This window comes from Cnephaeus nilssonii, assembly GCF_951640355.1.
Source record: "Cnephaeus nilssonii genome assembly, chromosome: 19".
Lineage (NCBI taxonomy): Eukaryota > Metazoa > Chordata > Mammalia > Chiroptera > Vespertilionidae > Cnephaeus > Cnephaeus nilssonii.
In genome coordinates, this window is record NC_137090.1 from 31,569,328 (window position 1) to 31,596,882 (window position 27,555).

The 27,555-nt window shown below is 55.7% G+C and overlaps 1 protein-coding gene across 2 annotated transcripts in view; it reads left to right on the forward strand.

Annotated features, from left to right (window-relative positions):
* The window catches only part of KSR1 (kinase suppressor of ras 1), a 147,507-nt gene that overhangs the window by 95,204 nt on the left and 24,748 nt on the right, over positions 1-27,555 (forward strand). The window contains exons 3-7 of one of the 2 annotated variants that reach the window (XM_079799246.1): positions 15,932-16,079; positions 20,409-20,868; positions 22,573-22,622; positions 25,359-25,419; positions 26,223-26,306. In XM_079799246.1, coding sequence (XP_079655372.1) covers positions 15,932-16,079; positions 20,409-20,868; positions 22,573-22,622; positions 25,359-25,419; positions 26,223-26,306 — 803 coding nt within the window. Of the gene's footprint in view, positions 1-15,931; positions 16,080-20,408; positions 20,869-22,572; positions 22,623-24,480; positions 25,420-26,222; positions 26,307-27,555 lie in introns of those variants that run through there. The other variant, XM_079799245.1, reaches the window with a different exon arrangement.

Genomic DNA, 27,555 nt, shown 5'->3' on the forward strand with positions numbered 1-27,555 from the left:
ATCAGACCTTGGTCAAGTGACATTGTCTAATAGAACTTTCTGTGATGACAGAAACGTTCCATACTGTTCTGTCCAACGTGGGAACCACTGGCCACAGGTGGCCATGGAGCACTTGAAATGTGCATAGTGTGACTGAGAAACTGAAATTTAAGTTTTATCCTAATGAATTTTAATTTCAATAGCCGTATGGCTGTTGCCGTATTGGGCAGTGCAGGCCTGAAGCCTGCCCTGGTGGGGCCCTGTGCAAAAGACAATCTTCCTGGTCCCGGGAGCTCACCTACTCAGAGCTGGCACCGAGAGCCCTGATCGAAGCTGGCCTGGGGTCTGGGGGATGTGGCGGCGAACTCGGCCTGGGAAGGTCAGAGAAGGACCAGGAGCTAGCCGGGCCGGAAGGGAAGAGCACGCCAGACAGAGGGAACAGTACCTGCAAAGACCCCGCGGCCAGAGAGCTGGTGCCGACCTCACAGGAAGGGTTTGAAAAGGCCTGGTCTGCGAGGAGGCTGGTGAGGTCACAGGTGGGTTCGTGGAAGGTGCCGGGGTTGGGGTTTTATCTGGGCTATCACTGAAGTGTGTGCGTGTGAGAGAGACGGAACGGTAGGGTTGTTTTAAGGAAAATCAAACTCCCAGGAGTGAGAAGGCGGGATTCGCCACGGGGGTACAGGGATGAGGATCGCTCGCCTGGAGGGACGAAGGTAGGGCTCCTCCCTCCCTAGACATCCAGTCACACACAGACTGTCTCCACCACCACCACCTCCTTGCACAGGTTAAAAACTCAGACTCACAGCTTCGTGTTCTGGCTGCAGCTGGGGAAATGATTTCAGAGCCTGCTGGCGCGGGGCCATTTGTTTCTTTAGCAATTTCCCTGTTGGAAGTTGTTAAAGGAAGTGGCAGGCGCTGGCTGGGATCAGTTCTGGCAGGCGAAGGTGGGAGGTGGGTGCTGCCTCGGCGGGAGTCCGGCCAGAGCCCGGCTGCCGGCCCCGAGTCAGCTCACACTGGCGGTGTTTTCTAGACCAGAAGATGGAAGTGGGTCTGGTAAGGCATTTTTGTTGTAGCCCTGACTGGGCAGGTTTCTCTTTTCTCCTTTTTCCTATCCTTGCTTCCCATGTTTAAATCAGGCTTCCCTTGGGGGTGGGGGAGAGTTCTCCCCGACCTCTGCCACTGTCTTGGTTTCCCATTGTCTGGGAGGGGTCATCGCTCTGTTCCCCCCACCCCCACCCCCAATGTAGGCTGTAAGAAGCAGGAGGCTGGGTAAGATTAAACCAGAAAAATGAACTGGAATTTGGCTCCTGGGTGCAGCTTTCATCACCATGAACCCTGCTGCCTCACTCCTAGCCTCTCCTCCCCACCCCCTTCCTCTCGTCCCACCCTCTCCCTTTGGGAGCCAGAGGCTGAAATTGTGGCAGCCTTGCTCTTTGGCAGCTGGGAGCCTCCTGAGAATGCGGCACGCACCCCGGGGTCTGCACTTGGAGGCTAACTTGGTACCAAGGAATTGAGATCTCAGTACCAGCCCAATGGGCATGGGCCACAGAGCTCTCCCCACCTAGGAAGGGAGAGGAGGCCTGGGCAGGGGACGGGCATGCTGCTGTAACCCAACCAGCCAGGAGAAGAGCTGAGGGTGGGATATGGAAGGAAGGGGGCAAACGGCAAGGTGGCGTATACCGTCCTGTGTAACGCGTATACCTGGGGTGGGGGTGGGAAGATACTATGATCCTCATTTTATGGCTCAGAGAGGTTGACTGACCTGTTGGCATCACACAGCTAGCTGATAGTGGGGGTGGGGTTCAAACTCACATCCCTGTGACTCCAAAGCCAGGCTTACCTTCCTACATGATTTTGTCATCTGACATCTTACCCAGAATAGCCCAGCCTGGGGCTACCGTGTACAGTTGTATAATTGCATTGAGCTTTCTCTCAATCTCCCCTTCCCCTCCTCATCCTCCCTTCCTTCCTACCCCCCCCCATTCTTTCTTTCTCTCTCTTCCTCCGTGTCCTTTGTTTCCTCACTCCCCTCCTTCCTTCAAATCTATTCTACACCGATTGAAAACTTGTCTCATGCCCCGATTCATTATCACAGGGGATTAATTATGAACAAATTACAGTCTGCCCTGGGGAGCTTGTAGGGTAGTGGGATAACACATCTGCAGACAACCACAATGCACAGCGGACTGACTGGCCCAGAGGGAGGAAAGGATGAATGAGATGAGGGAGGGAAGGATGAGAAAGGTACAGAGCTGAGGGCCTGTCCTGTTTTTCCCTACTGGTCCGGTCATGCACTCACTCAGTAAGTGAATTTACCGCCTATTGTGTGCCAGGTGCTATTCTAGGCACTGCACCTGAGTTCCTGTCCCTACGGAACTTGCGTACGTCACTCTTTCCAGTTAATGAAGTGATGTCATTTTCTGATCCCGAGCCAAAGTGTCTGTTTTAAGCGTGGAGAGTAGGGGTGCCCCTGGCGTCTAGAAATCTGAAAAATCCTGAGCTTGGCCCTGTACAGGCTGGCACTTACAGCGTAGGTGTTCTTGTTGAATGACTGAGCTTATCCAGGGTTTGGTGTCTTGGGCCCACGTGGTCCCAGGAGCTCTCATCTGGGATTGCAGAGGCTGGATTGCAAGGGCCCCTTGGGGAGGTCTATGGCTGCTGCTGACCTGCTGAGGCCTAGGGTTCCCGAGCTGCCTCTGGCTTCTGCTGGTGATGGGATGGGCTGGACTGAGCAAGACTGTGTGTTGTAGCCCTGCTGTGAGATGGTTTTGGCTTGGTGTGCACCTGACCCTCCCCCGGGACCACCTAGCTCCTGGGCTGTCGGCTCGTGTCTGTCCCTCCTCCTCCAGGGAATGCCTGCCTCAAAGGCGAGATTGCTCTAGAACAGCTAGATGTTGGGAAATATGTGTGTCAACACCACGCTGTTTTAATTATTATAAAGCAAAAGGCGCCTTTCTCATTACCCTTCTTTTAAAAAAAAAAAATCAACGTGTAAATTTCACTGGCCCTTGCTTCCAGCTGTGTACCTTTGGGCAGGCAGCGAGATTGGAAAACAAGACAGTTTAAGAGCTTGGCCCCTGGAATTAGCCCAGAGCCTGGTGTTGGGAGGCAGACAAAACCTCACCTTTGCCACTTGCCGGTGACGTGATCGTGGACAAGTCCCTTGCCTCTCTGACTGAGCCTGTTGACTCATCTGTCAGTTGCTCTAGCGAGAAACTGAGGAGTCATTTCTGAATCCTTCCGTTTCCTCAACCCCCACATTCGATTGACTGGCAAATCCCATGAGATCTATTTCCAAATATACACTGAGTGGCCAGATTATTATGATCTCTGAATGCATAATCATCTGGCCACTCAATGTATATCCTATATAATAAAAGGCTAATATGCAAATTGTCCCCTCAACCAGGAGTTCGACCAGCAGGCAGGCCAGCCAACTGCCCATGTCCCCTCCCTCTGGCCAGGCTGGCCGGACCCCACCCATGCACAAATTCATGCACCGGGCCTCTAATATATATACACACACTGAGTGGCCAGATTATTATGCATTCAGAGATCATAATAATCTGGCCACTCAGTGTATATCCCAAGTCTGTGCCTCTTTTTTTTACCACTGCCACTCCCCTAACCCTAGCTACTGCATGGACTTATGCAGTAGCACCTACACCACTCTGTGTATCGACTTTTGCTCTCCCCTTTATTCATTTTTCATGAGCCAAATCCAATCATCATCTTGTTTTCTGAGTGTCTTGTTACACTCAGCATAAAATCACACACACACACACACACACACACACACACACACACACACACACCCTGATTTCCTTCAAAACCCTGACATATTTGGCATCTGCCTCCTTCCATGTCGTCTCCTACCCTCCTCTCTCTTCCCCTCATGTGAGGACATGTAAAATTGTTTCCTGTCATAACCCAGGGCCTTTGTATGTTCTTTTCCCTCTGCCTGGAAACTTCTATACCCTCACAGTTGGCACCTTCTACCTCTGACAGGAACCCATTTCCTGAGCGCAGTTGGCCCTGATGTTCAGACCCTCTACCATGCTCCAAAGGTTGGGCCAACTGGAGTTCTCCATCTTCCTAGCCCTAGGATTGGTTCTGATATGAACACATGACCAAAGCAAAGCCAATCAGAGCCTTCCCTGTTATTTTTCAGCTATAGTTCTAGGGAAGAAGCTCTCCATAACCAGAGCCCTGCTGATAGAAGAAGCATGCACAAATGCTCTCTCTCTCTCTCTCTCTGATAGCAATAACAGTTGGCAGTGCAGCACCCACCTCAACCCTCCCCACGGCTCTCCATGGGGATGGGTCACCTGGCTCTCCCCTGGGGGTTTCAAGGGTGGCATTGTGCCCCATTTCCCGAGGGGAAGGCCCTCAGGCTGCTATAACAAAAAATACTACAGACTGGATGGCTTATAAACAACAGAAATGTATTTCTCACAGTTCTGAAGGCTGAGAAGTTCAAGATCAAGGTGCCAGCAGAGTTGGTGTGTGGTGATGACCTACTTCCTGGTGCAGAGATGACCATCTTCCTGCTGTGTTTTCATGTGGTGGAAGGGGCCAGGCAGCTCTCGGAGTCTTTTCCCCAGAGCACTAATCCCATTCACTAGGGCTGCACCCTCATGACCTAACCACCTCCTGGAGGCCCGTCTTCAAATACCATCACATTGGGATTAGGTTTCAGCATGTGAATTTTGGAGACACACAAACGTTTAGTTCATAGCAGGGGGCAATGCTTTTATCCCCCGTACAAAAGAGATAGAAAATAAGTGACCGAGGTCCTCTAGACAGTAAGTGGTGGAGCCAGGATTCCTATCCAGGAAGTCTGGCTACAAAGTTGGGGTCATGAACACACACACACACACACACACACACACACACACACTTTAAGTTCTCATAGGACCACGTTGCACAGTCCCTCTGTGGTGCCTGAGCATCTTTCCTTTTTTAAAATTTTATTTTCAGGTGACATTTTGTAAATCTAATTACAAATGTTCATTGTAGGAGAATCTGAAAATATAGAAAAGTTAAAAAAAAAAAATCCCCCCACAACCCTTCTGGCCACTGTTAGCTCCTGAACCTTGTACATTGCTCTTTCATTTACATATAGTAAAATTCACTGTTTCGTGTGTGTACAGTTCATGAGCTTTGATAGCCAGTAGTTTGTACGGCTCTTCCTGTGGGTGTCCAAACCACCCAGTCCCAAACGTGTGAGCGCTGCAGGGGAATGGGGGCAGTTACAGTTCATGTGGGGGTGGGGGTTCCCCAGATGATTCACTGGGAGGAGGGAGATGATCATCCTGCTCCTTGTTGACTCAGGTCAGGCTTTTTGGAGGGGACAGCGGGGCAGGGAAAACCCTCTCTGTTTGTGGCCTGGTAACCTGGGCGCCTGGGTCCCTGGCCCCCGGCAGCGAGGCCCGCTGGAGCCTGCGCGTCTCGCACCAGCACCTGCTCTGGGAGGTATGTGCTGACTCCCAGCTCCCGGGCACAGACTATTTTTGGCTGCAGTGACTGTTCACTACAGTCATGACAACAAAAACTCTCCCCGCCTCGTCCTTCCCTGGGACACCGCACAAGGGGCCAGGGCTGCCGGGGACCCTGGGCTCCGGCCCCTCACCATGCATTGCCTGTGGAGCTGGGTGACGGCCAAGGCTTCGAGGGGCACGGCCCCACCGCCCGTGGTGCTGCGAGAAGCACGAGGCCTGGACCAGCCTGGGCCGGAGGGCTGCGAGGTAGGCGCAGGGGCCTGGGATCAGGCAGCTTTCCTGTGAGCCCCTGGGTCGGGTGTATTTGCCTGCGCTCGGAGCCTTTGCTTTGCTAACAATAGAACACGCCTGGAGGAATCTGCATGTTGGGGTAGAATGTGACTTCCATTTCATTATTTCATCCCCTGTCTTGTGGTCAAGTGGCTGAGGAACTGGCAGAATCTTCCTGAAATAGATCTCCCCTATCCTTCTAGTGAATATTTCTTGGCCCGTTCTTGCTTTTGGTTTGAAGAGGGCATACATTTGTTTCCAGCCTCCTCCTTCTGCAGGAGCTGAAGAAACTGAGGTTGCACAGACAGGCCCAGCCCTGCCTCTCAGGGCTTCTGGTCAACCAGGCCAGGGAGGCCAAATGGTGTAGAGGCGTGAGTGCTATCTTCAGAGTTACACGGACCAGGGCCCCATCCAGGCACCATCGCTCACTGGCTGTACCTTAAGTGAGTAACTTAGTCTCTCTGAACCTCACTTTCCTCAGCTCTCACTTTCCTTAGCTACCAAGCCGTGTGCCCAGGCCACTTCATGGGTTGCGATAGTACCTGTGGTTGTTATTTTTATGATTAGACTGGTTCTGAAAAGAGGAAGTGTGTCAAGAGGCAGAGTAAGAATCAGTGTGCCACAGCCCTGGGTGGGCCTTGGCCTTGTCTCGGAACCTGGGTGTTTGGGTGTAGCTGGTGAGGCGGGGTTTGCTTCTTCTTTTCAAAAAGAAGAAAAGTGTGTGCTGTCAGCCACGTGGGCATGGGTAGGGGTAGGCAAGGCCATGGAGATGAGGATTTCTGCCCACCCACCGCCTTTTGAGTCACCAACACATTAGGGACGTGCCAGGCTCTGGGTGGGGCCACGAGCCCAGAACGCCATTGCTTCTGGATCCCACAGGGCTCTGGGCCCACGTGGCTTGGCATCCCAGGGACCAGCGCCTTTGGAGGTGATTCTCGGGGCGGACCTCATGGAGGTCTTCCCCTTGGCTCACCTGTTCGAGCAGCTCAGGAAACCTGGCAGAATAAAACCTTCACATGTGGGTAAGGAACGCCCACTATGGGAGACGACGGTGAGCTCTCCAGGGGTGGGATGTACCCTGGTGCTGGTCACTGGCAGGGCCTGGTTCTGGCGCTGTTGTTCTGGGTGACCAGGCAGGTCCCCATCCCTCTCTGAACCTCGGTGTCCTCCTCTGGAAAATGAGTATTGGACTCGACTGTCTCTAAGGTCCCTTCGAACTCTGCCTTTGACCTTGGCAGAGGAAGTGTTTCTCCCCTGTTAGCTCATGAATATCCATTGGCCCCTTTCATGCCCTTAGACGCTAGTGACTCTGGCGATGGCCCTCTCAGGGCTCCATGGGGCTCTCATTGCTGCTGCGAGGCAGGGATTGTCATAGAGTTTCTGGAAAACTACGGAGAGGGGCTGTCCACCTCCAGGAACTCCCTATTCCGGGGGACCTGCCTGGTCACCCAGAAGAAGAGAGATCTTGGTCGCCTACGTGGGGTAGCTGTGATATAATGAGGTCCCTGTCCTCAGGTGGGAGCAGTCTGGGCCTCAGGTCTCCAGCTCTGGACTCACTTCCTGTGGCCCGATGAATCCCCCACCTGGACAGACAGACAGCCCAAAGGACAGACCACACACTGAACACTGAGACATGCCCCTCTGGTGGATGGGTCTGCGATTGGGCTCCTGGCCCCAAGGGGAGCCCTCCAGACCCCGGCGCTGAGGCCAGGCATGTGCCAGGGCCCTAAGCGAAGCCGCTGTACCTGAGGCCCATTGGCCCGGCTTCGCACTCTCTGGGTGGGCCTCACTGGCTGAGCTCAGAGGTCTCGCTCTGTGGATATGGAGGAGGCAGGGGAGGGAGACAGAGTCGGCTTGTCTTGGAATCCTCTCTTTAACGGTGTGTTGGAAGAGGGGATAATCGGAAAGGGGAGAATTTGGGGACCAGCAAGCCACAAAGATGGCTGTAAAGTGGCCACACCCAAGGCCCCTGTTTATTTCTGTCAGTGCCTTTACCCTCGGGTGAGCTGAGTTTCCCCACGGTGACACACATTTCAAGCCAAACCCCGTCCCCTGCACCCTCTGCCGAGGATTATCGGGCCTCCCAGTTTAGGGCTCCTGCCCCAGGCAGTTCCTCACGGCTCCCCCTTTCCCTCTCAGGAGTGTCCCTGTTGGGATGGCACAGCACCCCTCCCCCTGCCCCTCCCTCGGGAGCCCTCCTCTTCACCCAACGCTGGCCTGGCCTGTGTCCCCATTACCACCTTGCTCGTCCTCCTCTCAACTGGTGCGTCACCCAGGGACACAGTGTTGGGGGGTGGGAGGCTGCAGGTCTGGGGAAGCTCTGCAGCTCCCCTGCCCCCTGCCCTGCTCACTCAGCTGCGGCCCCTCCACACCACCCTGCTTGTGCAGGGAGGAGGGACTTTCCCATATGCCTGTTCCCCAGAAGCCAAGCGTCATCGAGGGTTAGTGTTACTCTTTGGCTGCTGGTAAACTCTCCCCCTGTCCTACCCTGACCCCAGTCTGTTTTGTTTGTTTGTTTTAGAGTATCCCAGTTTTGACTCGAGTTTTAAACTGTGGAGCCTGGTGAATAATAGTGGGGTTTCCCCCGTGACAATCAGCATACTTCCTGGGTGTAGAGAACCCGCTGTAGAAGCTCACCTATCTCCTCTCTTCATTTTGGGAGTAGCATGTCCTGGGGAGAAGCACACAGCCCCCAAACTGGGGTGTGTGTGTGTGTGTGTGTGTGTGTGTGTGTGTGTGTGTGTGTTTCTCTAATGCTGGATGCGTCTGGCCATTTTCAAACGGCAGCCAGGAGGAGCAATTATGGAAATGTGTGTTGATGCCACAGAGAAAGGTGACAAAGTGCAGGCCACCTTGGTGACAGATGTGGGCCTGCCGCGGAGCTTCTGCCCGTGTCCCCTTCTGCTGGGAGTGTGTTGGGGTTGACCGGGGTGAAGACCTGTCAGCACAGCAGGGAGCTGGGAGGGAAGGAACAGTGGGGCCCAGGGTCACCAGGTGATGTGTGTTTGTTGAGTGACTGAATGAATGACCCGCTAGATAGGGGTTACAAGCTATGGCCCCTGGGCAAGTCCAGCCCACCACTGGATTTTGGACAGCCTTGTGAACCAAGAATGGTTTTCACAGTTTTAACTGGTAAGGAACCAAAAGAAGAATTTCGTGTGACATGTGACAATTACATGAACTTGGGGTTTCAGTGTCCAGACCGGAAGCTGTATTGGCACGGAGCCACGCCCAGTCCGTGTACACACTGGCTGTTTGGTGCTCTCCTGGCAGAGCTGAGCAGTTGTAATACAGACCATACGGCCCGCAGAGCTGAAAATACTCACTCTCTGCCTGTTCAGCAAGCAATTCCCGCCAATTCCTGTCCTAGGTGCCTCGGGTTTATAGGAGAAAGAACGGGGCCTGGGAGGCAGCCACAGTCAGGCTCTCCCAGGGAGTAGGGCCAGGCCCCCGGCGCGGAGGTGGTGGCTGTGGTGATGGCAGATGCTGCCCGATGCTAGAGGTGTGGTCTCAGGCAGAGGTGGGAAGCACCCATTTCCTCTCGGGGGCAGGAGGGGAGCTGAAGGGGCGCCCAGCAGGCCAGCCGAGGGGATGGAGAAGGAATGTGGGGACTAGATCCCCTGAGAGGCCTACAGCTGCTTTGAACCCCACAGCTGGAGCTCGCCCCAGCTGCGAGAGGGTAGGGGAGGGTGTGGAGCCAAAAAAGCCAGATGTGACCTGAGGTGCCAGGTAGGCTCTGCTCTGGGAAAAAGAGCTCGCTTTATAGAGCAGAGAAGTGGGCACCAAGCGCAGGCAGGGTCGGCTGGCTGGGACTAGGCAGAAATGGCCATACCTCAGCCTCACCAATTGGGCTGTGTGGCCTTGAGCAAGTTACCTACCCTCTCTGAGCTTTATCACCCATCTCAGGATGTTACGAAGTTCGCATGTGGTGACCTCTTAGTGTCTGGCACCCAGGAAATGCATCATAAGTGCTCATCATCCACCCTTTATTGGGCCCCTTCTCGTCTCCCCTTTAACCTCACCCTCCACACCCCATCTCACCACCACACCACCTTTCTGAGGCTCTCAAGCCCACACATACCAATACACGGGCCAAAGACAACTGCTCCCTGAAGATTCCAGCGAGGCTCCCCACTCGGTGAGCCTCCACCCTGCCTCGTGGGAGGGAGGGAGGCCCTGTTGTGCGGGAGAGGACGTCCCCTGGGACGGCTGTGCCCTTGGGCTGGGCTGGGGTTGAGTTGAAGGAGGTCAAGCCCCAGAGCGCAGCCCTGCCCTGGCCAGACCCGCCTTCTGAACTGGGCATTCTGAGACCCTTTCTGCCCTGGGTTATTTGGCCAGACTCAAGACCCAGCAGCCTGTCTGCCCCCTGGTCCCCACCCCCAGAAATTCTGATTTGATGGGTTTGAGGTGGAGGCCTGGGCACCGGGTTTTTTTTTTTAAGGTGCCACCAGGGTTGAGAGCCCCAGATCCGATCTAGGCAAACCCGCTTGTTCTGTAAATGATGAAGTCAAAGCCCAAGAGGAGCAGGGACTGCCCTGGGTCAAGGGGGTTCCAAGGACCAAACCTGACCCTCCCTTTGCTGGGCTGGCCCGCTCGGAAGGTGGTAGAGAGAAGGCCTCCAGGAAGCGGCTGACTTCTCCCGGGAGGGGCTTTGCCTTGTTCCCAGGGCTGGGACAGTGGGATAGTAAAGAGGCTGCGCACAGACCCTGTCCACAGGCAAAGCCAGTATCCCAGGCTGTGTGCTCATCTCCATGGAAACCCCAGGCGGCTGCCTGACCCAGGCTCTCACCTTCCCAGCCCCTCCTGGGCCTCCCAGAATAACCAGCTATTATCCAAGTCTCACCCAAGTCTCACCCGCCCCCTCCCTCAGCCCCAGGGGTGGGGAGCAGGAAGGAAGGGGCTCTCTTGCCAATTGGAGGCACGTGGGCTCTCAGCCTGAGATGCCATAGAAATCTCCCTGCTCTTCTCTCTGTCCTCCCCCCCCCTCTTGGGCCCTGGCCTCATAAATGTGAGGGTCCTGCATCACCATCTGCAGGGTTCTGGGAGTCCCCCTCTGGGCTCTGCTGTGACCAGTTCCCAGGGAAGCATCTGTGGTGAAGGATCCTGGCCCTTTAATGACCACCTCCCCTCCCAGCCAGGGCAGCTGGAGGAGGCCTCTGCCCCCCCCTCCCCTCCCCCCCCTCCCCAGAGGACCTTGATTGCCAGCAGCACTGATTGGGGCAGTTCCTGACTTGACTGACCCATCCAGTGCTCTAGGACCGTGGTCGGCAAACTGCGGCTCGCGAGCCACATGCGGCTCTTGGGCCCCTTGAGTGTGGCTCTTCCACAAAATACCACGGCCTGGGCGAGTCTATTTTGAAGAAGTGGCGTTAGAAGAAGTTTAAGTTTAAAAAATTTGGCTCTCCAAAGAAATTTCAATCGTTGTACTGTTGATATTTGGCTCTGTTGACTAATGAGTTTGCCGACCACTGCCCTAGGACTAGAAAGCTAACCAGATGCACAAAGTTTGGGTTTGCCTCTTGGTCTTTCTTCAGCCCGGCCTCCGCCTGACGTTGGCTTGAGCTCCCATGTGGCCCATACACAGGCTTGGAAGCGCCCTGGCATTTGCACTGCCCACCTGACTGAGCACGGCGAGAGTGGATGGCTCTCCGTGTAAGCCGGCACAGGTTTCTAAGTATAGACCCCAGGCAGCCCCGTGGCTGCTGGTAAGTCTCGGGATACCATTTGATACCCGCCTGGCCTGACTCCAGCCACTGCCAGCTGCTGAGGGGGGGGGGGGGACTGTGTTTGGGCCAGCCCCCCCCCCCCCCCCTTCTATAGAGAACAGGGCCAGCAGTGTATCACAGGCTGGGAGGGACCTCGGTGCCCAGCTGACCCTGCTCTCTAATCATTATGCATATAAGAAAGAACAACTGAATGCCACCCACTGGAGAGTATACATTGTGTGTGGAGGGGATGGGCAGAGGCGGAGCCACTGTCCTCGAACTCTTTCTCTGACCCGTGTCCTCGCTGCCTGCTTCTGTGCTCCCGGCTCACCCAGGCTCCCGGGAGCGAGGGTAACTCCCGAAATGGGCTGGGCAGCCAGGCCCTCCCTTTTTGGTTTCTGGTTCATATTCTCTTCTTTACACGGAAGCTGGGGTGGGGTGGGCAGTGATTCTCCTCAGAACAATCGCCTCTCGGCCTTTGTCCCTTCCCCAGAACTCGGGGGGGCGGGCCCTTGGCGTGAGACAGGTGGGTGTTCCGTGTGCCTGCAGGCAGGGGTGCGGCCCTCTGGAGGCCTCTGAGACCAGGTTGTCAGCAGGCCTGTGAGTGCACCTTCAGAAGGTGGTTAAACGGATCCCCTAATTTCCTTCTGGCTGAGAAATTATCCAGCAAGTTTGGATGTGAGTTACTCTGGTCTGAAATAACTTCCTAACTCAGACTCGGCTCTGCTTGGCACCGTGGGTGGGCAAGTCACATCCGTGTGTGAGGTTTGGGGGTGGTGCGGTGCTGAGGGGCATTGCTCGGGTCAGGGGAGAGGGAGGTGGCCGGGCCACTCCAGGGCCTGCATGGCCAGTGGCCCAGCCTGGCTGTTGTTTAGCTGGGGGCCCTGGTTCCAGCATCCCTGCCTCCTGCTCTCCCCTCTTGATTGAAATAACTCTGGTCCAAAGTCACTCATAGGCTTTGGAAGGCTGGGCACTTTGTTTCTATGATGGGGTGCCAGAGCCAGGGTGGGTACCTCACCGAGAAGGCCTGGCCGCCCAGTGGCATGTTGCCAAGGACACTTGCTGCTGGGCCACCGGTTCTCCCCATTTGTCTGCAGAAATCAGGCTTTCGAAGTTTGCCGATCAGACATTCGGAAGGCGTCAGATTCTTCATGCGGGGGTCTGGGGGCTCCGTGGAACCATGGTTTGGTTGCACAAATTTGCATTAGTTGCCACCATGTAAAATTTTTATTTTAAAATAAAAACTCAGATTTCTTTCAAACCAGACGATCTGGTGCCCCTCCCATAGTCTCCCCTCTTACCCCAGCACTGCCTGAGGGCAGAGGGTGGGTTTCTGATTAGCAGCACCCTTGCTGCTGCTGGATTTCTTACTGTCCAGTAGAGACCAGAGGCTTGTAGTACATGAGTCTCCAACAAAAAATAGATCCAGGGGCCTCATCTCCTCTGATCTCACTTCCCAAGGCCTGGCCCCGAGGCTGTGTGTTTGAGACCCTCCCTGCCAGGTAACCGCTGACTGGGGGAGAGCTTCACTGACTGCATGCACTTTGAGGTAGGAAGGGGGGTCCCTCTCCCCAGCTCAGCGACCCAGCCCTGTCCGGAGGGACCAGGGATTGGAGAGGGGAAGGAGCAGTCAGAAACCACGGCCACAGAGGTGTGCTAAGCACTCTCATTCCATTGATGCAGAGCTCACACTCCAGGAAGCAACGCCCGTCCCGGAAGAGGCTGGGGCGGCTCCAGTTTACGTGGGACCCCGGATTGGAATAATGGAAAGAGTTTGAGGAATGGCATCCCTGGGTTTCAGTTCTGGCCCTGCCGTTTATTCAGTAGCCTTGCATGAGGTCTCTGAGCCTCAGTAAAATGGGCTTAACACCTTTCCTTGCTGAATTGTTTTTGAATGGAGCTAGTATACGAAGTACTGGGCATATTGTACTGGCAAATAGTGTGTAATAATAAATGTAGTTATTATGTTGGAGAAACTGAAACTTGGTATGGGTGGGAAAGAGAGGAATATAAAGAAAGGAAACCAATCCTTTGCATTTTAGTTAGATTGGGGCTTGGGTTTCTGGGCTTGTTGGTGTCCATGTCATTGTCTCTCTCCTCCCTCCCCCCCCCCCCCCCCCCCCCACACACACACACAATCAGGCAGATACAGGAACCTCCTCTTGGAAACCTGCTGAGTCATCACCGCCTTGGGAAATGCAGGAGCCTCCGTGAGAACCAACCGAGGGAGGACAGGACGCTCCAGGGAGAGGTGGAGGGTGGTGTCTGCACTTGTGTAAAGGTCACCAGCCATTTGTTTGTCCCCTGACAATACTGCCAACTTGCTTTTCATAGTGAAATGAGGGGAAAGATGTCACAACTGCATTTGCAGTAAAGGAAAATACACCGATGAACAGAAGTTTCTGCCCAGGGCTGTTATCTAATCAGCTCCCTCTCTGTGCTGTTCTTATCATCGTCTTGTGACGCTCTGGTTTTATCGTCAGAAGGATGTCTGACAACCACGGGTTTGTCCAACCCATGATGAGCTTCTTCGTGCTTTTTACTTGTGTATTTATTTCTAATTGTTGGTGTGCATCATTCTAAACAGCTATGAGATTCTTGTCCACAACCCTGGAGACTGAAGAATATACAGACAAGACAGAGGTGGGGAGGGGAGGGGAGGGGAGGGACATGGCCAGACTTCAGGGACCACATACGAGGCTCAGGACATCACAAAGCCCCAAACTGTTGCCCCAGTGACTCACAGCCAGTATCTTTATCAGGTTCAGTTTTGACACTTTGAGGTAGACTGACAATAGCATTACTCTTTTAAAGTAAAATTAGACACAGCTTGCTAACATCAATGAAACCCAGCTTAGATTCTCAAGGATTGCCAGCTTCATATGAATCACTGGATGTGGGATGTCTGGTGTTCTCTGTTATAGAAAATCTGGAAAACAGAGAAAGGGGCCAAAGAAGAAAAAAACCCCAAAACATCTTACCACTGGTCCCGCAGCTCCGAGCTTTCTCTGTGCTCGGCCACGTCGCCTTGCAGTGCAAGGACGTGTTTTCACGGCAGTCACCCCACAAGCCACCGAGGCCCGGGACCTGTGCCGTTGTTCTGCGTGTCTGCTCCAGGCTTGGTGTCACATGTGACTCAAAGTGATCAGAACCAGAGGGGTTTCTTCCCCTTGATGAGTGGAAGGAGCACAGCTTCGAAGTCAGGCCTCGATTCAGATCATCCCCCTTTGTAGGAGTTTTCTACTGCGGTGTCACAAACTCAGCGGCTTGCAAGCCCCGTTGATTAGCTTACAGTTCTGTAGGGGAGACTGGATGGAGGAGTCCAGGTGGACTCTGCTTGCTCCCTGCCTAGCACCTCACCACTCTGAAGCCCAGGGGTCAGCCAGGCTGGCTGCTTACCTGGAAGCTTTGGGAAGAAGCCACATCCAAGGGCATTCAGGTGGTTGGCAGAATCCAGTTCCTGGTGGCCATGGATAGGTCTGAGGTGCCCCTTTCCTTGCTGGCCATTGGGGGACACGTTCCCCTAGAGGCCATCCACATTGCTTCTCACGTGGTCCCTCCAGCTTCCAAGTCAACATGGTGTCCTTCTCACAATTCAAGTCTCTCACTCCCTCTCTGCTACCTTAACCTTGGGAAGGTTTTGACTGAGAATTAACTAAAGGGAGGTAGTAAGGGCCTATATGCCTGTTGAGGGTTAATTTTTTTTAAAAAAATCCTCAACCGAGGATATGTTTTTATTTATTTGTGAGAGCAGGAGTGAGAGTGAGAGCGAGAGCGAGAGCAACATCGATGTGAGAGAGAGACATTGATTGCCTCCAGTACTCGCAACAACCAAGGATTGAACATGCAGCCTTTTGGTGTATGGGACGATGCTGTGATTAACGGAGCCACCTGGCCAGGGCAAGGGTTAATTCTTTTTAATCCTATCACTAAGCCAGTTTTATTTGAAATCTTGTCTGATTCGGATACAGTGCAGCAGAATTGTAAAGGGCAGTCTTTATCTCAAGTACTGTCATTCTAAAAAGTTGTCAGGATTCATCATTTTTCTGGGCAGAGGAATTAAAAGAAACAAGAGGGGCAATGTGCCCTGATCAAAACTTTTCAGATTCCTTCCTTCCTTCCTTCCTTCCTTCCTTCCTTCCTTCCTTCCTTCCTTCCTTCCCTCCTTCCTTCCTTCCTTCCTTCCCTCCTTCCCTCCTTCCCTCCTTCCCTCCTTCCCTCCTTCCCTCCCACCCCCACCCTGAAGCTGAGGCCTCTCCACTTCAGCTGCTGTCTCTGGGAGGGCGGGGTTGGGGTGAGGGCTGGCTGCCTGAGACCTCAGACAAGTGGTGGCCTCGTGTTGGAGGCCTGCCCACCAGCAGCTGGCCCCTGCCACTCAGCGGGGAGGCCGGAGCTGGCCAGGGGGAGAATGAAGAGGGCGTCGGGAGCCCCGGAGTGCTCACCGGCTCTCTGCCTGTCCCTTCTGTGCTTCCTCAGGAGATCCTCCGAGAGCTCACGCTGGATGCCCTGCTGGACATGAACGAGGCCAAGGTGAAGGAGACGCTGCGGCGCTGTGGGGCGAGTGCGGAGGAGTGTGGCCGCCTGCAGTACGCCCTCACCTGCCTGCGGAAGGTGACAGGCCTGGGTAGGTAGGGCCTGCCTCCCCAGCGCCAAGGCCAGCCCCGTCGGCTCCCTCTCCCTCCACCTTGGCTTAGACACCCGCCTTTTCTCCCCAGGCCTAGCCTGGTTCCCCGGGGCCGTGGCCTTTGCTGAGTGGATGATGGGTGGAGCAGGTGTGGCCCAGGGGTTCTGGGGTAGCCTGGAAAGGCCAGGGTAGACATTCAGGAAGTGTGTGATGGACCTGACCTGAGACAGAGGCTCAGACCTGGCCAGTGCTAACACGGGAAGCTCGAGCCTTTGTTCCAAACCCTAGGCTGGCCTGCCGGGCGGGCCCTGTATGATTTCCCCTCTTGGAGAACACTTGTTAGGCTCTGTGACCCCTCAGCAGCTTCCTGCGTTCCAGCCCCCTCCCCGCCCCAGCGCCCCCCAGTCCTCTCCCCACGTCTCTGGTCTCCAGTCCTCATCGGCTGGCTGGGCTGTGCGCCCAGAAGGCACACACTGAGGTGGGCGCAGCCCGAGCCAAGCGGGATTGGAGAAATTATAGTGTTTCAGCCCTGGGTGTGTGCATGGCCTCCCCTGGCGAAGCGTGTAATCCCGGCATTAGATGCATTCCTGGGGAATCAGTTGCTCGCTTTCTAATTCTTGCCTTGGGAACAGCTTCAAACACCCTGACTTTTAATGCTCCCACTACCGACCACTCAGATAAGGCTCTGAAATGAGCCTAATGAGTGTAATTAGCTGCGTTTTTTTTTCCATTATCTGAGCCACCTGTCTTATTTCTGGCTGCCTGAGGCTTAAGGAAAGCACTGAGATTTATATTCTGCTTGATTGTTTTATCCGAGGAGATTGGGCTTAATTTCTTCCCCGGCCCCATTGCACCAAGCCCGCCTCTGAACACAGAGCCTCTGCAGAGAGCTTACTCAAGTCAGAAAACCTTGGCGTGCCAGGCCTCCTGGCAGGTGCAGAGAATGAAATGACAGAGACACCGTCAACATTCTGGTCCCCAGAGGGGAGCAGACCAAGGAGGAGACCGAGCCCCGAGCGGGGAGTCCAAGGACACACAGCAATTGGAGGCAGAGAGGGGATTGCAGCCCCAGTCTCTGATGGTGGTTGGTTGGTTCCCACATTGTGGAAATTTACAAGTACTTGCCACCTAAGCTGGAATCTTGGGGTAACTTGTCAGCCCTCCCTCTGCAGGCCTGAACTGGAAAGAACTGTGGAGGAGCCAGCTGTCAAGTGGTGGCGACCCATGTGTGTTGGGAAGGCTGCCGATGCCAAGATAGGGAGATCACTAACTTATTAAGCACTAATTTATTAAGCCGGGCACTTGACACGCATGTGGCAACACCCTTTTAAGCGGCGGCAGTAAGCTCCTTTAGCACATAGGGCACCGGACGCATTGGGCGAGCTGTCTGCGTTCACACCTGGCGCATAGCAGAGCTGCGCTTGGGACTCAGGCCTCTTCAGCCTCAGGCGCTTTTCCCACTCTGCCCCGGCGGAGGCCCCTCGGGCGAGCGTCTTTAACAGTTCCTTCTCTCTCATTCCATCTCAGCTTGTGGTGCCTCTACATCCCTGAAAGGGTCCTGGTTGCACCCCACCCAAATGGGTCTGCCCTGTGGTGGCCATACCTCACGGGTACCTGCCGGATGGGGTGGGTACCCGTGATCACCCTGTCTCTCGGATCATGCAGGCAGTGTCTTCATTGCACCCAGCGGGCTTGGTGAGGGCAGCCTCGTTGCAGCCTAGCTCAGCCACTTACATCCCATAGGAGCTGGGTCAGCTACTCAGCCCCACTGTGCCTCAGTTTCCTCATCTGTAACATGGAGGTAATAGCAACACCTCTCTCACAGGGTTGTTGTGAGGATGAAATGAGCTACAGTCAAGCGCTTAGAACAGAGCCTGTGAGTATTAGGCTGTTGTCTGACGGAAAAGGTCCAAGTCATTTCCCTGTGGTCTCTGGTATTAAGAAAGGTGAGTGAGGATGGTTCTCTGTGCCAGGGGCCTGTAAGCAGGAATATCGTGCCTGCTCTACTCCTGTTCTTCATCCGTAGCACACAGCACCAGTCAGTCCCCAAGCTCTTCCTACTAAGTGACTCGAGGGTCATTCCAAGAGCCACGGCCGATGGCCGGGTGGTGGCACACACAGCAAGACCCACCTGCCCTCTCTGAGCTGGTGCAGAGCCCAGTAGTCGGTTTGGAGAATTTGGGGCTTGTTTCTTTGGTGGCAGACTCATCCTCTGACCAAGAAACATGTCCGTGCTGCCTGTAGATTAGTGTAGGAGTTAAAGTGGAAGTCGTGGCCGCGGTTCCAAAGGGGCACAAGGAACGCTCAGACTGACTGACTCATCCTGCCCAGTTGATTTGTGAAGAGAGTCACCATGCGATGGAGTAGGAGGAAGGGCATTTGAGGAGGGGGTGGAATGCACAAGAAACCCCAAGAACTGTAAAGGCTAACCTCTCTCCACCGTACCTGATAAACGGCTGTGTGGGCTAATACCCTTGGGGGAGGAGGCCAGTGCTATGGTTGGGACATTGGGCTCCGTTCCCATCCCACCACTTGCTTAGCTGTCCGACCTTGGCATTGCACGTGGCCTCCCTGCAGCTCAGACCTTGCATGCTGAGAGGATCGGGGGAGACGGGACACAGCACAGAGTAGAAGGGTTCCAGGGTAGAAGTTCATTTTGTCTGGAGTCACTCTCTACCTTCCGGTACATTCTACTCATTGATAAATATGAGGAGGGAGGTATCTTCTCCTTCCCCACAACAGGGTGTCTAGATGGGGTCCTTGCTCCCTGCCCCCACCCCTTCAGTATCTGCCCTTCTCCTATAAGGTTAAACCTAAAATCCCCAGCAAGACATCCAGGGTCCCTCCTGAGCTGGCCCCAGGTACACTGACCCTCCACTTCATCTCTTACATCTCCCTGGCTTGTCCTGACCTCTTAAGGCACGTGGATCTCTTAGTAGTTACCAGAAGGTGCTGTGTGCTCCCTACTTTCGCAAGTGCTATTCCCTCTGCTCAGTACACCTGTTCCATCCGCCGCTTCCCTCATTGGCTCAGCCCAGGTGCCCCCTCTCCTGGGAAGCCCCCTGACCCCCAGGCTATTTAGGGTCTTCCTCCTCTGTGCCCCCTCAGTCCCCATCCGTCTCCTGGTCAGCACACAACTATTGTGTTGAGTGTCTGTCGCCCTCATTGGACCCTTCAGGCCCAGCAGATGTCCTTTTGATGCCCTGGTACCCGGCGTCCGGCATGTGCCTGAATGAATGGACAGACTGTGCCATTGAGTTGGGGCCCCACAGAGCCTCGAGGTCTCAGCGGCCTCAGGCAGAGGTCACTGTGGGGGCAGCCGAAGGGCATTCACAGGCTTCTCTCATAAGCAAGCGGCTGTTGATCCCTTTCTAGCTGGATCTCTTTTCTAGCAAATTTCCAGGGCAGTTTGCTGTTGGGAGGTTGGTACAGCCCCTTTTCCTGATATTTGAATTTTCTTAAAGTGGAGTTACCTCTCTACGTGCCCCAGCTTCTCTTTCCTAACTCTTAAAAGATCAGTCACCACTTCCCTCTCTGCAGTGGCCCACTTTGGAGCTGGTTTGCTGGCTTGTTCCCCACAGACCTGCCAGCAGAACCCCGCACGAGCTAGTCCCCTCTGGGTCTCATATTCTTTCTGCAAAACAGGGAAAGTAGTATCCATGGCGATGGCCTCACGGTCAGTTAGAAAAGGTGGGAAAAGATGCATGTGCGTGAGAGGCCTTTATAAACCAGGGGAGGCTGGTCCTTGAAGCCTTCCATTAAGGAGCTGTGCAGCCCTGCCAGCATGGCCCAGTGGTTTGAGCATCGACCTATGAACCAGGAGGTCACGGTTCGATTCCTGGTCAGGGTACATGCCTGGGTTGCGGGCTCAATCCCCAATGGGGGGCGTGCAAGAAGCAGCCGATCAATGATGCTCTCTCATCATTGATGTTTCTATCTCTCTCTCTCCCTCTCTATTCCTCTCTAAAATCAATAAAAATATATTTTTTCAAAATTTTTAATAAAAGGAGCTGTGCCACCTTGGACAGGGTGTTTAACCTCTCTGGGCCCTAGCCACCTCACCTGTACATTCCTCAATGGTCGGCAAACTCATTAGTCAACAGAGCCAAATATCAACAGTACAACGATTGAAATTCCTTTTGAGAGCCAAATTTTTTAAACTTAAACTTCTTCTAACGCCACTTCTTCAAAGTAGACTCGCCCAGGCCGTGGTATTTTGTGGAAGAGCCACACTCAAGGGGCCAAAGAGCCGCATGTGGCTCGCGAGCCGCAGTTTGCCGACCACGGGTCTAGCCCCAGCCTCCTATGACCTGACTTCTCTGCCCACAGGAAGGGAGCACAAAGAGGACCTGGGCTGGAGCTCGTTGGATGCCCGGCGGGAAAGTGGCTCAGGGCCTTCCTCGGACACCCTCTCACCAGCCAGCCTGCCCTGGCCCCCGGGGAGCGCCCAGCTGGGCAGGATGGGCAGCAACGCCCAGGGCCCCCGCTCCGTCTCCGTGTCAGCTCTGCCCACCTCGGACTTCCCAACCCCTGGCCCCAGCGAGGGCCTCACGGACACCTATATCCCCCTGCACGCCAGTGGCCGGCTGACGCCCCGCGCCCTGCACAGCTTCATCACCCCCCCAACCACGCCCCAGCTGCGACGGCACACCAAGCTGAAGCCGCCAAGGACGCCACCCCCACCCAACCGCAAGGTCTTCCAGCTGCTGCCCAGCTTCCCCACGCTCACCCGGAGCAAGTCCCATGAGTCTCAGCTGGGGAACCGCATCGACGAGGTCTCCCCAATGAGGTGAGTACTCCGGCCAGACAGTTGTTGAATTTGCAATCCACTGAAAGTTTTGACTACAGTTTTCTCATTATAAAGATAACATAGACTCAATTGGAAAAGGTCATAAAATCAACTAATATATAAGTCTGTACAGTGAAAGGTACCCCTGTCTCTCATTCTACTCCCCAGACTACCTTAACAGCTTGGGCTGAACCTTACTAGATTTCCTTGCAAGTGTGCACACGCACAGACAGGCACACAAATACACAAATGAAACGATGCCATGTATCAGTCAGGATAGACTGGAGTATGCTGCAGTGACAAATAGCCCCCAGGTCCCTGGGTCTTCAAACAAAGACTTATTTCTTGCTCATGCTACCTGTCCATCATGGGTCGGCCTATTTCAGGTTCCAGGCTGAATGTTCCACTGTGGTAGAGGAAGAAAGCAATTCAGCGCTCTTTCCTGAAAGTTCCACTCACCATTCATGATCCTACCCAAACAAAGGAACCAGGAAATGTAACTCCCAAGTGCCCCGAAGAGAATGGAATATCTGGCTGAAGCCTCTAAGGATGATAAAAACCGTGCACTCTGTCCTATAACCTACTTTTTCAACTTACCTTGATAAACTGAGAACTTTGTGTCAGTACTCTTTTATTTTTTAAAATATTTTTATCTGTATTTTAAACAGGTAATAACAGTTACATGGTCCAAATGCAAAAGCTTCATAGCTCGTGTAGTTCATTCATCTTTTTAGGGGTGTATAGTATAAAGTGACCCCCTACCATTCCCTTAGTCACCCAGTTCCCCTTTCCGGAGCAACCAGGTTATTGGTTCTGCATATGTTTATAGTTATCCAAATGCCTCATCTTTTTCTCATTTTCATATCATTCCATTGTATAGCTTAACTCCTCCCCTCTTGATGGACATTGAGGTCATTGTCATTTTTGTTGGCTGTTATTACAAAAATTGCCTCTGTCAATATACCCTTGTGGGCAGGGTGAATCAGGGCATCGCAGTGGGCAAAACCCAGGGTGTCCGCTTCTCATTTTCCCCGCAAAGAGCATTAGGAGGGCTCTGGTCTCATCCTGGCTCCAGGCGGAGAACAGAGCCTCGGGCAGGTGCCACCTCTGCCTCCGATCCCACCCCTGGTGAGCTGGCCTTGAACCCTGGGGCTCTGAGTCTCTTCTCCACAGAGCCAGCAGACCGAGCGCTGGCATGGGCACTCAGGCCACCCGGCTGCCCTCAGGGAGCCCCGAGGGCAGGCTGAGTGGCCTGGTTTCCCCAGCTCTCTCTATCCCTCTGACAGCATTGCTCAGGGCATGTCCCCACCTGGCCCTGCTTGGAGGTCGGCTTTCTGCTCCACACTGTTCTCCCTGCCCTCCTGCCCCCACCGATTCCTCTCTCCTCTCTGGCAGACTGAGCCCTCCTCCTGCCTGGGGGACTCTAATTACCGTGCTGGTGGCGGCGAGGCTCAGAGAAGCTGATGTATGAGAGCGCACAGATGTAGCTTTGTGCCCACTGGGGGGCCAGGAGGGCACTTCTAGCCCTTCCCATTGGGGAACCATCCCCACATTCCCCAGCCGTCCTAGCCCCACACCCTAGGTGCTCAAAGTCCTCATCCAGCGCCTTGCCCCCTCCCTCCCAGGGATGAAGTTCTGGGGGACACGTGGAGCCAGCACGGTGCCCTAATCCTGCGTTCTTTCTCTCTTTTCTGTCTTCTCCAGGTTTGGTAAGAGTGATTCATTTTCGTCCCCTCTGCCACCGGGAGCGGTGTGTGTCTCGCTGTCCGCATCGGGGTGGATGCCTCTGACCCCCTCTTAGTGCACTTGGCCTTCCCGTGGCCCAGAAGCAGAGGAGCTGGGAACTGCCCCAGGACATCACGCTAGGACAGGTGGCCCCCACGTGACGAGCTGGCCTCAGCCCAGCCAGCAGCCTCTCTGTCACTCACAGATGGTGGGCAGTCCCCATGGCAGGCCCTCTGCACCTGGCCCTCCCCAAAGGTGACCTCGGGCAGGGAGTGTTTACCCGCTGGGCTGCGGCGGGAACCCCGCACTCCTGGGAGGAAGGCGCTACCTGTCTGGCGTAGGTGGACTTCAGCCACCCACCCGCAGTCCCCAGCTGACGTCTCAGGGCCCGGCTCTGCAGGAGAGGGACGTCCTTGGGGCAGGAAGGCGCTCGCCTCGGAGTGAGGCCCTGAGAGGTTTGCCCCCTCAGGCGGCGAGGAGGAAGCCCAGGCAGCCTGACCTCCGCTCCCTCTCCTCCACCTCCGGTGGGAGCAGGTCCTCGCTGTGGGGCTCCTCTCTCCCGAGTGAACGCAGGGAAACAGCGAGCCTGGAGGCTGCTTGGAGTTGTCCCAGTGGGGACGCATTTCCCTGAGCCCAGTAGCAGTTTACCTTTGTCCTGTGCTGAGCTGGCTAAGCAGGGAGATGAGGAGGGGATGCCAGGTACTGGCTTTGCTGAGATGGAGCTGGGCTGGCTGCAGGACCGCCAGGGAGGCTGCGCTTCCCCTCCCCCGGGCACAGGCGGGAGCTCGGGGCCCTCGCAGAGCCTGCGTCCCTGGGGCAGTCTGGCCCTCGTGTCCGCCCGGGTGCTGGGTGATGCAGGGTCCACACCCGTGAGGCCGCTTCTCCAGCTGCGGGAAGGCGGGATGAGGCCTGCGGGGCCGGTGTTTCCTCTCGTGAGGGGCAGGCGATGCCTGGCACAGGTGCCCTCTCTCCTCCCTGCATCCCGAGCCTGCGGCAGACATTGCAGATCAGTCACAGGCTTCACTCAGAGACTGGTGATTGGAATCCCACGTTCCCACCGTCTGTTTCTCTTAGGCCGACAGCCTAACCCCTTTATTTATGTATTTATTTATTAAATCTATTTTTATTGATTTCAGAGAGGAAGGGAGAGGGAGAGAGAGAGAGAAATGTTAATGATGAGAATCATTTATTGGCTGCCTCCTGCACAACCCACACTGGGGATCGAGGCCGCAATCCAGGCATGTGCCTTGACCGGGAATCGAACTGTGACCTCCTGGTTCATAGGTTGACGCTCAACGACTGAACCACACTGGCCCTTTTAGACCATGTGCTTTAATGGCGTGGCTGCTGCCTGGGGTGAACCCCAGGAGGGAGTGGGGAAGAGTCAGCGCATGGCAGATGTGCTGGCGAGGGCTGCAGGGGGTGCGGTGTGGGCCCTGCCTCAGCGGGGCAGCCAGGGGCCTTTGGTCCCCGTGTGGGAGGAGCCAGCACTCCACGTGCCCTCTCCTTGTGGTTGGGTCTGTGGTGCACGGCCTTAAGTGAACCGATACTTGATGAGCACCAGCTGTGTGCCAGGCCAGCTCTCAGGGACCCGGGAGGGTGCCGTGGCCTTCTAGGGGTGGTGGGGAAGGGCTGCTGACTCAGAGGGCCCGGGATGGCCCCAGATCCTTAAAGCACCGTGGTCCTGACCTTTCTGGCTCCCAGGTGTCTGATCATGGGATGAAAGTCTAGAACCTCTTTCCAGAGGGTTCCCAGACCCGCCTGTGGGTTCAGTTGAGAACTGTATTCCAGGAGGAGCCAGGCAGTGCGGAGCTGGGAAGGAGGGGTGGGGAGCAGGGGGCACACGTGTGGAGGGAGGGAGGGAGGGGGTGGGGGAAGGGAGTTGGTTGTGTATGTAGGCTGCCCCTGGATGGGGGGATTGCTTCCAGCTGTCCCTCCACTGCCAGCCTGTGATGCTGTAAGCCAGGGGTCCTCAAACTTTTAAACAGGGGGCCAGTTCACTGTCCCTCAGAGAGAAGGAGGGGAGTCGGAGAGTGCGGCGCACATTCCACACATGCGCACTGCGGGCCCAGACGAGTCGGCTGCTGAGCAGGACAGGCAGCGGCGGCAAAGACACCCGGATAAATAGTTTGAGGACCCCTGCTAAGCACTGGGGCTACCTGTTCTTCTGGGGAAGCCAGGCTTAGGAGGAGGACCCAGGGTGCCCTCTAGGGGGACAGGCAGAAGGAGCACCCCACAGCCCATGGCCTGAGACTTCCCCAAAGACCCAGGCTGAGTGCCAGGTGAGGCCAGGCCACATGGGAGCTCTCGGCAGCATCGTCAAGGCTCGAGGGGTGCTGCTGCACAGCTCACCAGCCTCGAACCCTCTGCCGAGGGCCAGGCAGCTCCCACCACCGAACAAGGAGTGACCAGAACGCAGCCCTCGCCAGCTGGTGGCCTGGGGGTGCATCCATGAGACAGTGCCAGAGGTGGGGGTGTGGGACCTCTGCCCGCACACACTCTGCCTTCTGCCTCTCACGCCGGCCTTCCCCCAAAGCCAGAACCACGCAGGCCGGGCAGCAGTGTTCGTTAGAGAGGCCGGCCACGTGTGAGGGTGGCCACGCCGCCCTGGTCTAGCCCGTCCTGTCCCTGTTTTGATAGATGCAGGTCCAGGGACGTTTCTCTGCCATTCAGTACGCTTCCGTGCCCGTCTAGCTTGCCATCTCTGACCTAGAAGGTCACAGGTGTGGGCCCTCGGCCTGCCTGACCTCCCTCTTCCCCTGCAGATCTCCCCCACGGCTCCCCACAGATGGTACAGAGGGACATCGGGCTCTCGGTGACACACAGGTAGGCCCCGCCCTGTTGCTCAGGGCTCTTTGCCTCTGCTCTGTCTCCATCACCTCCGTGGACACAGCCCCGCGCCCACTAGGAGCCCCTGCCTGTCACCCGCGGGCCACATGGACGCGCTGGGCCCTCCCCTGCACCTCCTTGGGTCTCTTCCGCAGTCTGCCGAGGGCACACACAGGTCCCAGGGGAAGCAGGGTCACAGTCTGGGGAGGAGGAGCCAAGAGCTGCTTCTGAGTCCCACTTGGTAGCGTGTGGATCTTGCCACTGTCCACACACCAGCGCCCCGTTGAGCTTGTTGACGCTCCAGACTCCGGGCCCCACCCCTGCGGTCGAGGCCGGGAGTCTGGGTCTCCAGCAACCTCCAGGGGCCGGCACTCGTGTGCTGGGAGGGCCGATGTGCCGCGGGAGCCTTGTCCGTCCGTCATGTGACTCCAGTGGGAGGATCTGTTGGACCAGGTCCTAAGACGGATTGCTGGCTCAGAGGGTCTGCACACCGATCCTGCTGGTTGCTCTCGCCAAGTTGGCTGCCAAAGCGCTGGCACCCATGACCACACCAGCGTTGGGATTTTGACAATGATGACTTCGTGGCTGGACAATCTGAATTGCGGGGGCGGGGCGGGGGGGGGGAGGCGTGGGCAGGAGGCAGTGGCCCCTGGGTGTCCCAAACTCCCAGGGAGAGGGTGCCTGGGGCTCTGGGTGGGAACCAAGTCTCCTGATTCCCCTGGGCTGTTTGGGGACCCTTGTCAACCCAGGCCCTGCTCTCCCGGCCCCTGAGAGCGCTTTTGGGTGTCTACCCTCTGCAGGTTCTCCACCAAGTCCTGGCTGTCGCAGGTCTGCCACGTGTGCCAGAAGAGCATGATGTTTGGAGTGAAGTGCAAGCATTGCAGGTGATGGGCGAGGGCGGCCGGGGTGGGAGAGGGGAGCAAGCTTCACACCCGTTTAGTCACACTCCCGCGCCTGTGGGTTATTGGCCGTAGGTCAAGTCAGAGTTCAAAGGGTTCCCCGCAACCTACGATTCATGATCCCATTCAGCCCACCCAGGAGTGAGCAGCCCCCTGCAGGGAGAGGAAGGAAGCATCAAGCAGGGCACTCCCAGAGAAGGGACGCTTCGAGGTGGGCTTTGAAGGATGTGCAGAAGTTTGCCGGGTGGACAAGGAGGAAAGGGAGTTCCAGGCCAAGGGAGTGTTGTACGAAGGCAGAGAGGAATGGGAGGACCATTCGGGAACTGTGAGGAGTTCTGAAATTAGCCTCACGTTTCAGCACCCAAGGACAGCAAATGGGGGCAGGCTACGGTAAGAACAGCGATGGCTTGTGAAAGAATGCAGATTCTGTACAAGACCAACTTTCTTTTTTCAGACCATTGTGGTTCCTGGTGGGAGAGAAGGACAAGGATAGGGAACAGTGTGGTGTGAGCAGGGTCTGACCCCTGCTTCCTGGCCGCCCTCACCTTGCAGAGGGTGGACCTGGAGTCTCTGCTCCCACCCACTTCGCCCCTGCGTTGCTGTGTGACGCGGGGCCAGGTGCTTGCCCTCTCTGGGCCCCATTCTTGTCATTTATGCATCTAGGAAGAGGATTCCAGGTCTCTGTCCATCAGGGCGGCTCTAAGAATCTGAGCTAGTCGGAGTGAAAAAAGCATGTGGGTTCCCACGAGCCTGTAGGTGACGGGCCTCGTCCGTGTCAGTTGGATAAATCCAGAGCTAGGTCTGTGGTGGCTCCCGGCCCTTTGGCTTTAAATCGGGGGCCTCCAGCTCCTTTCAAGTGGTGTCTTTCACGTGGGGAGGGTGACCCCTGAGCCCAACGCTGCAACTGCGGTGTGGGGTTGGCAGGCCCATCCATCAGTGAGAACCCCCAGACACAGGGCAGCAGGCAGGACCAGAACGAGGACCCAGCCCTCTCCACTCCGGCCCTGCCCGGCTGACCCTCCGACCACATGGTCCGTGTGGAATGTGGTGGGAGGGGCTGCCCCGCATCCCTGGGGCATCCTTGGTGGTGCAGACATTCTCTGGAGACGAGAAACAGAGGTGGGACCCACCGTGACAGTCAGATGCGTATAAGCAAACCTCCCGTGACCTGGGACTGTCAGACAGCAGCAGGCAGGTGGCCACGCTCAGCAGACAGTAGCTGCTAGGACTGTTC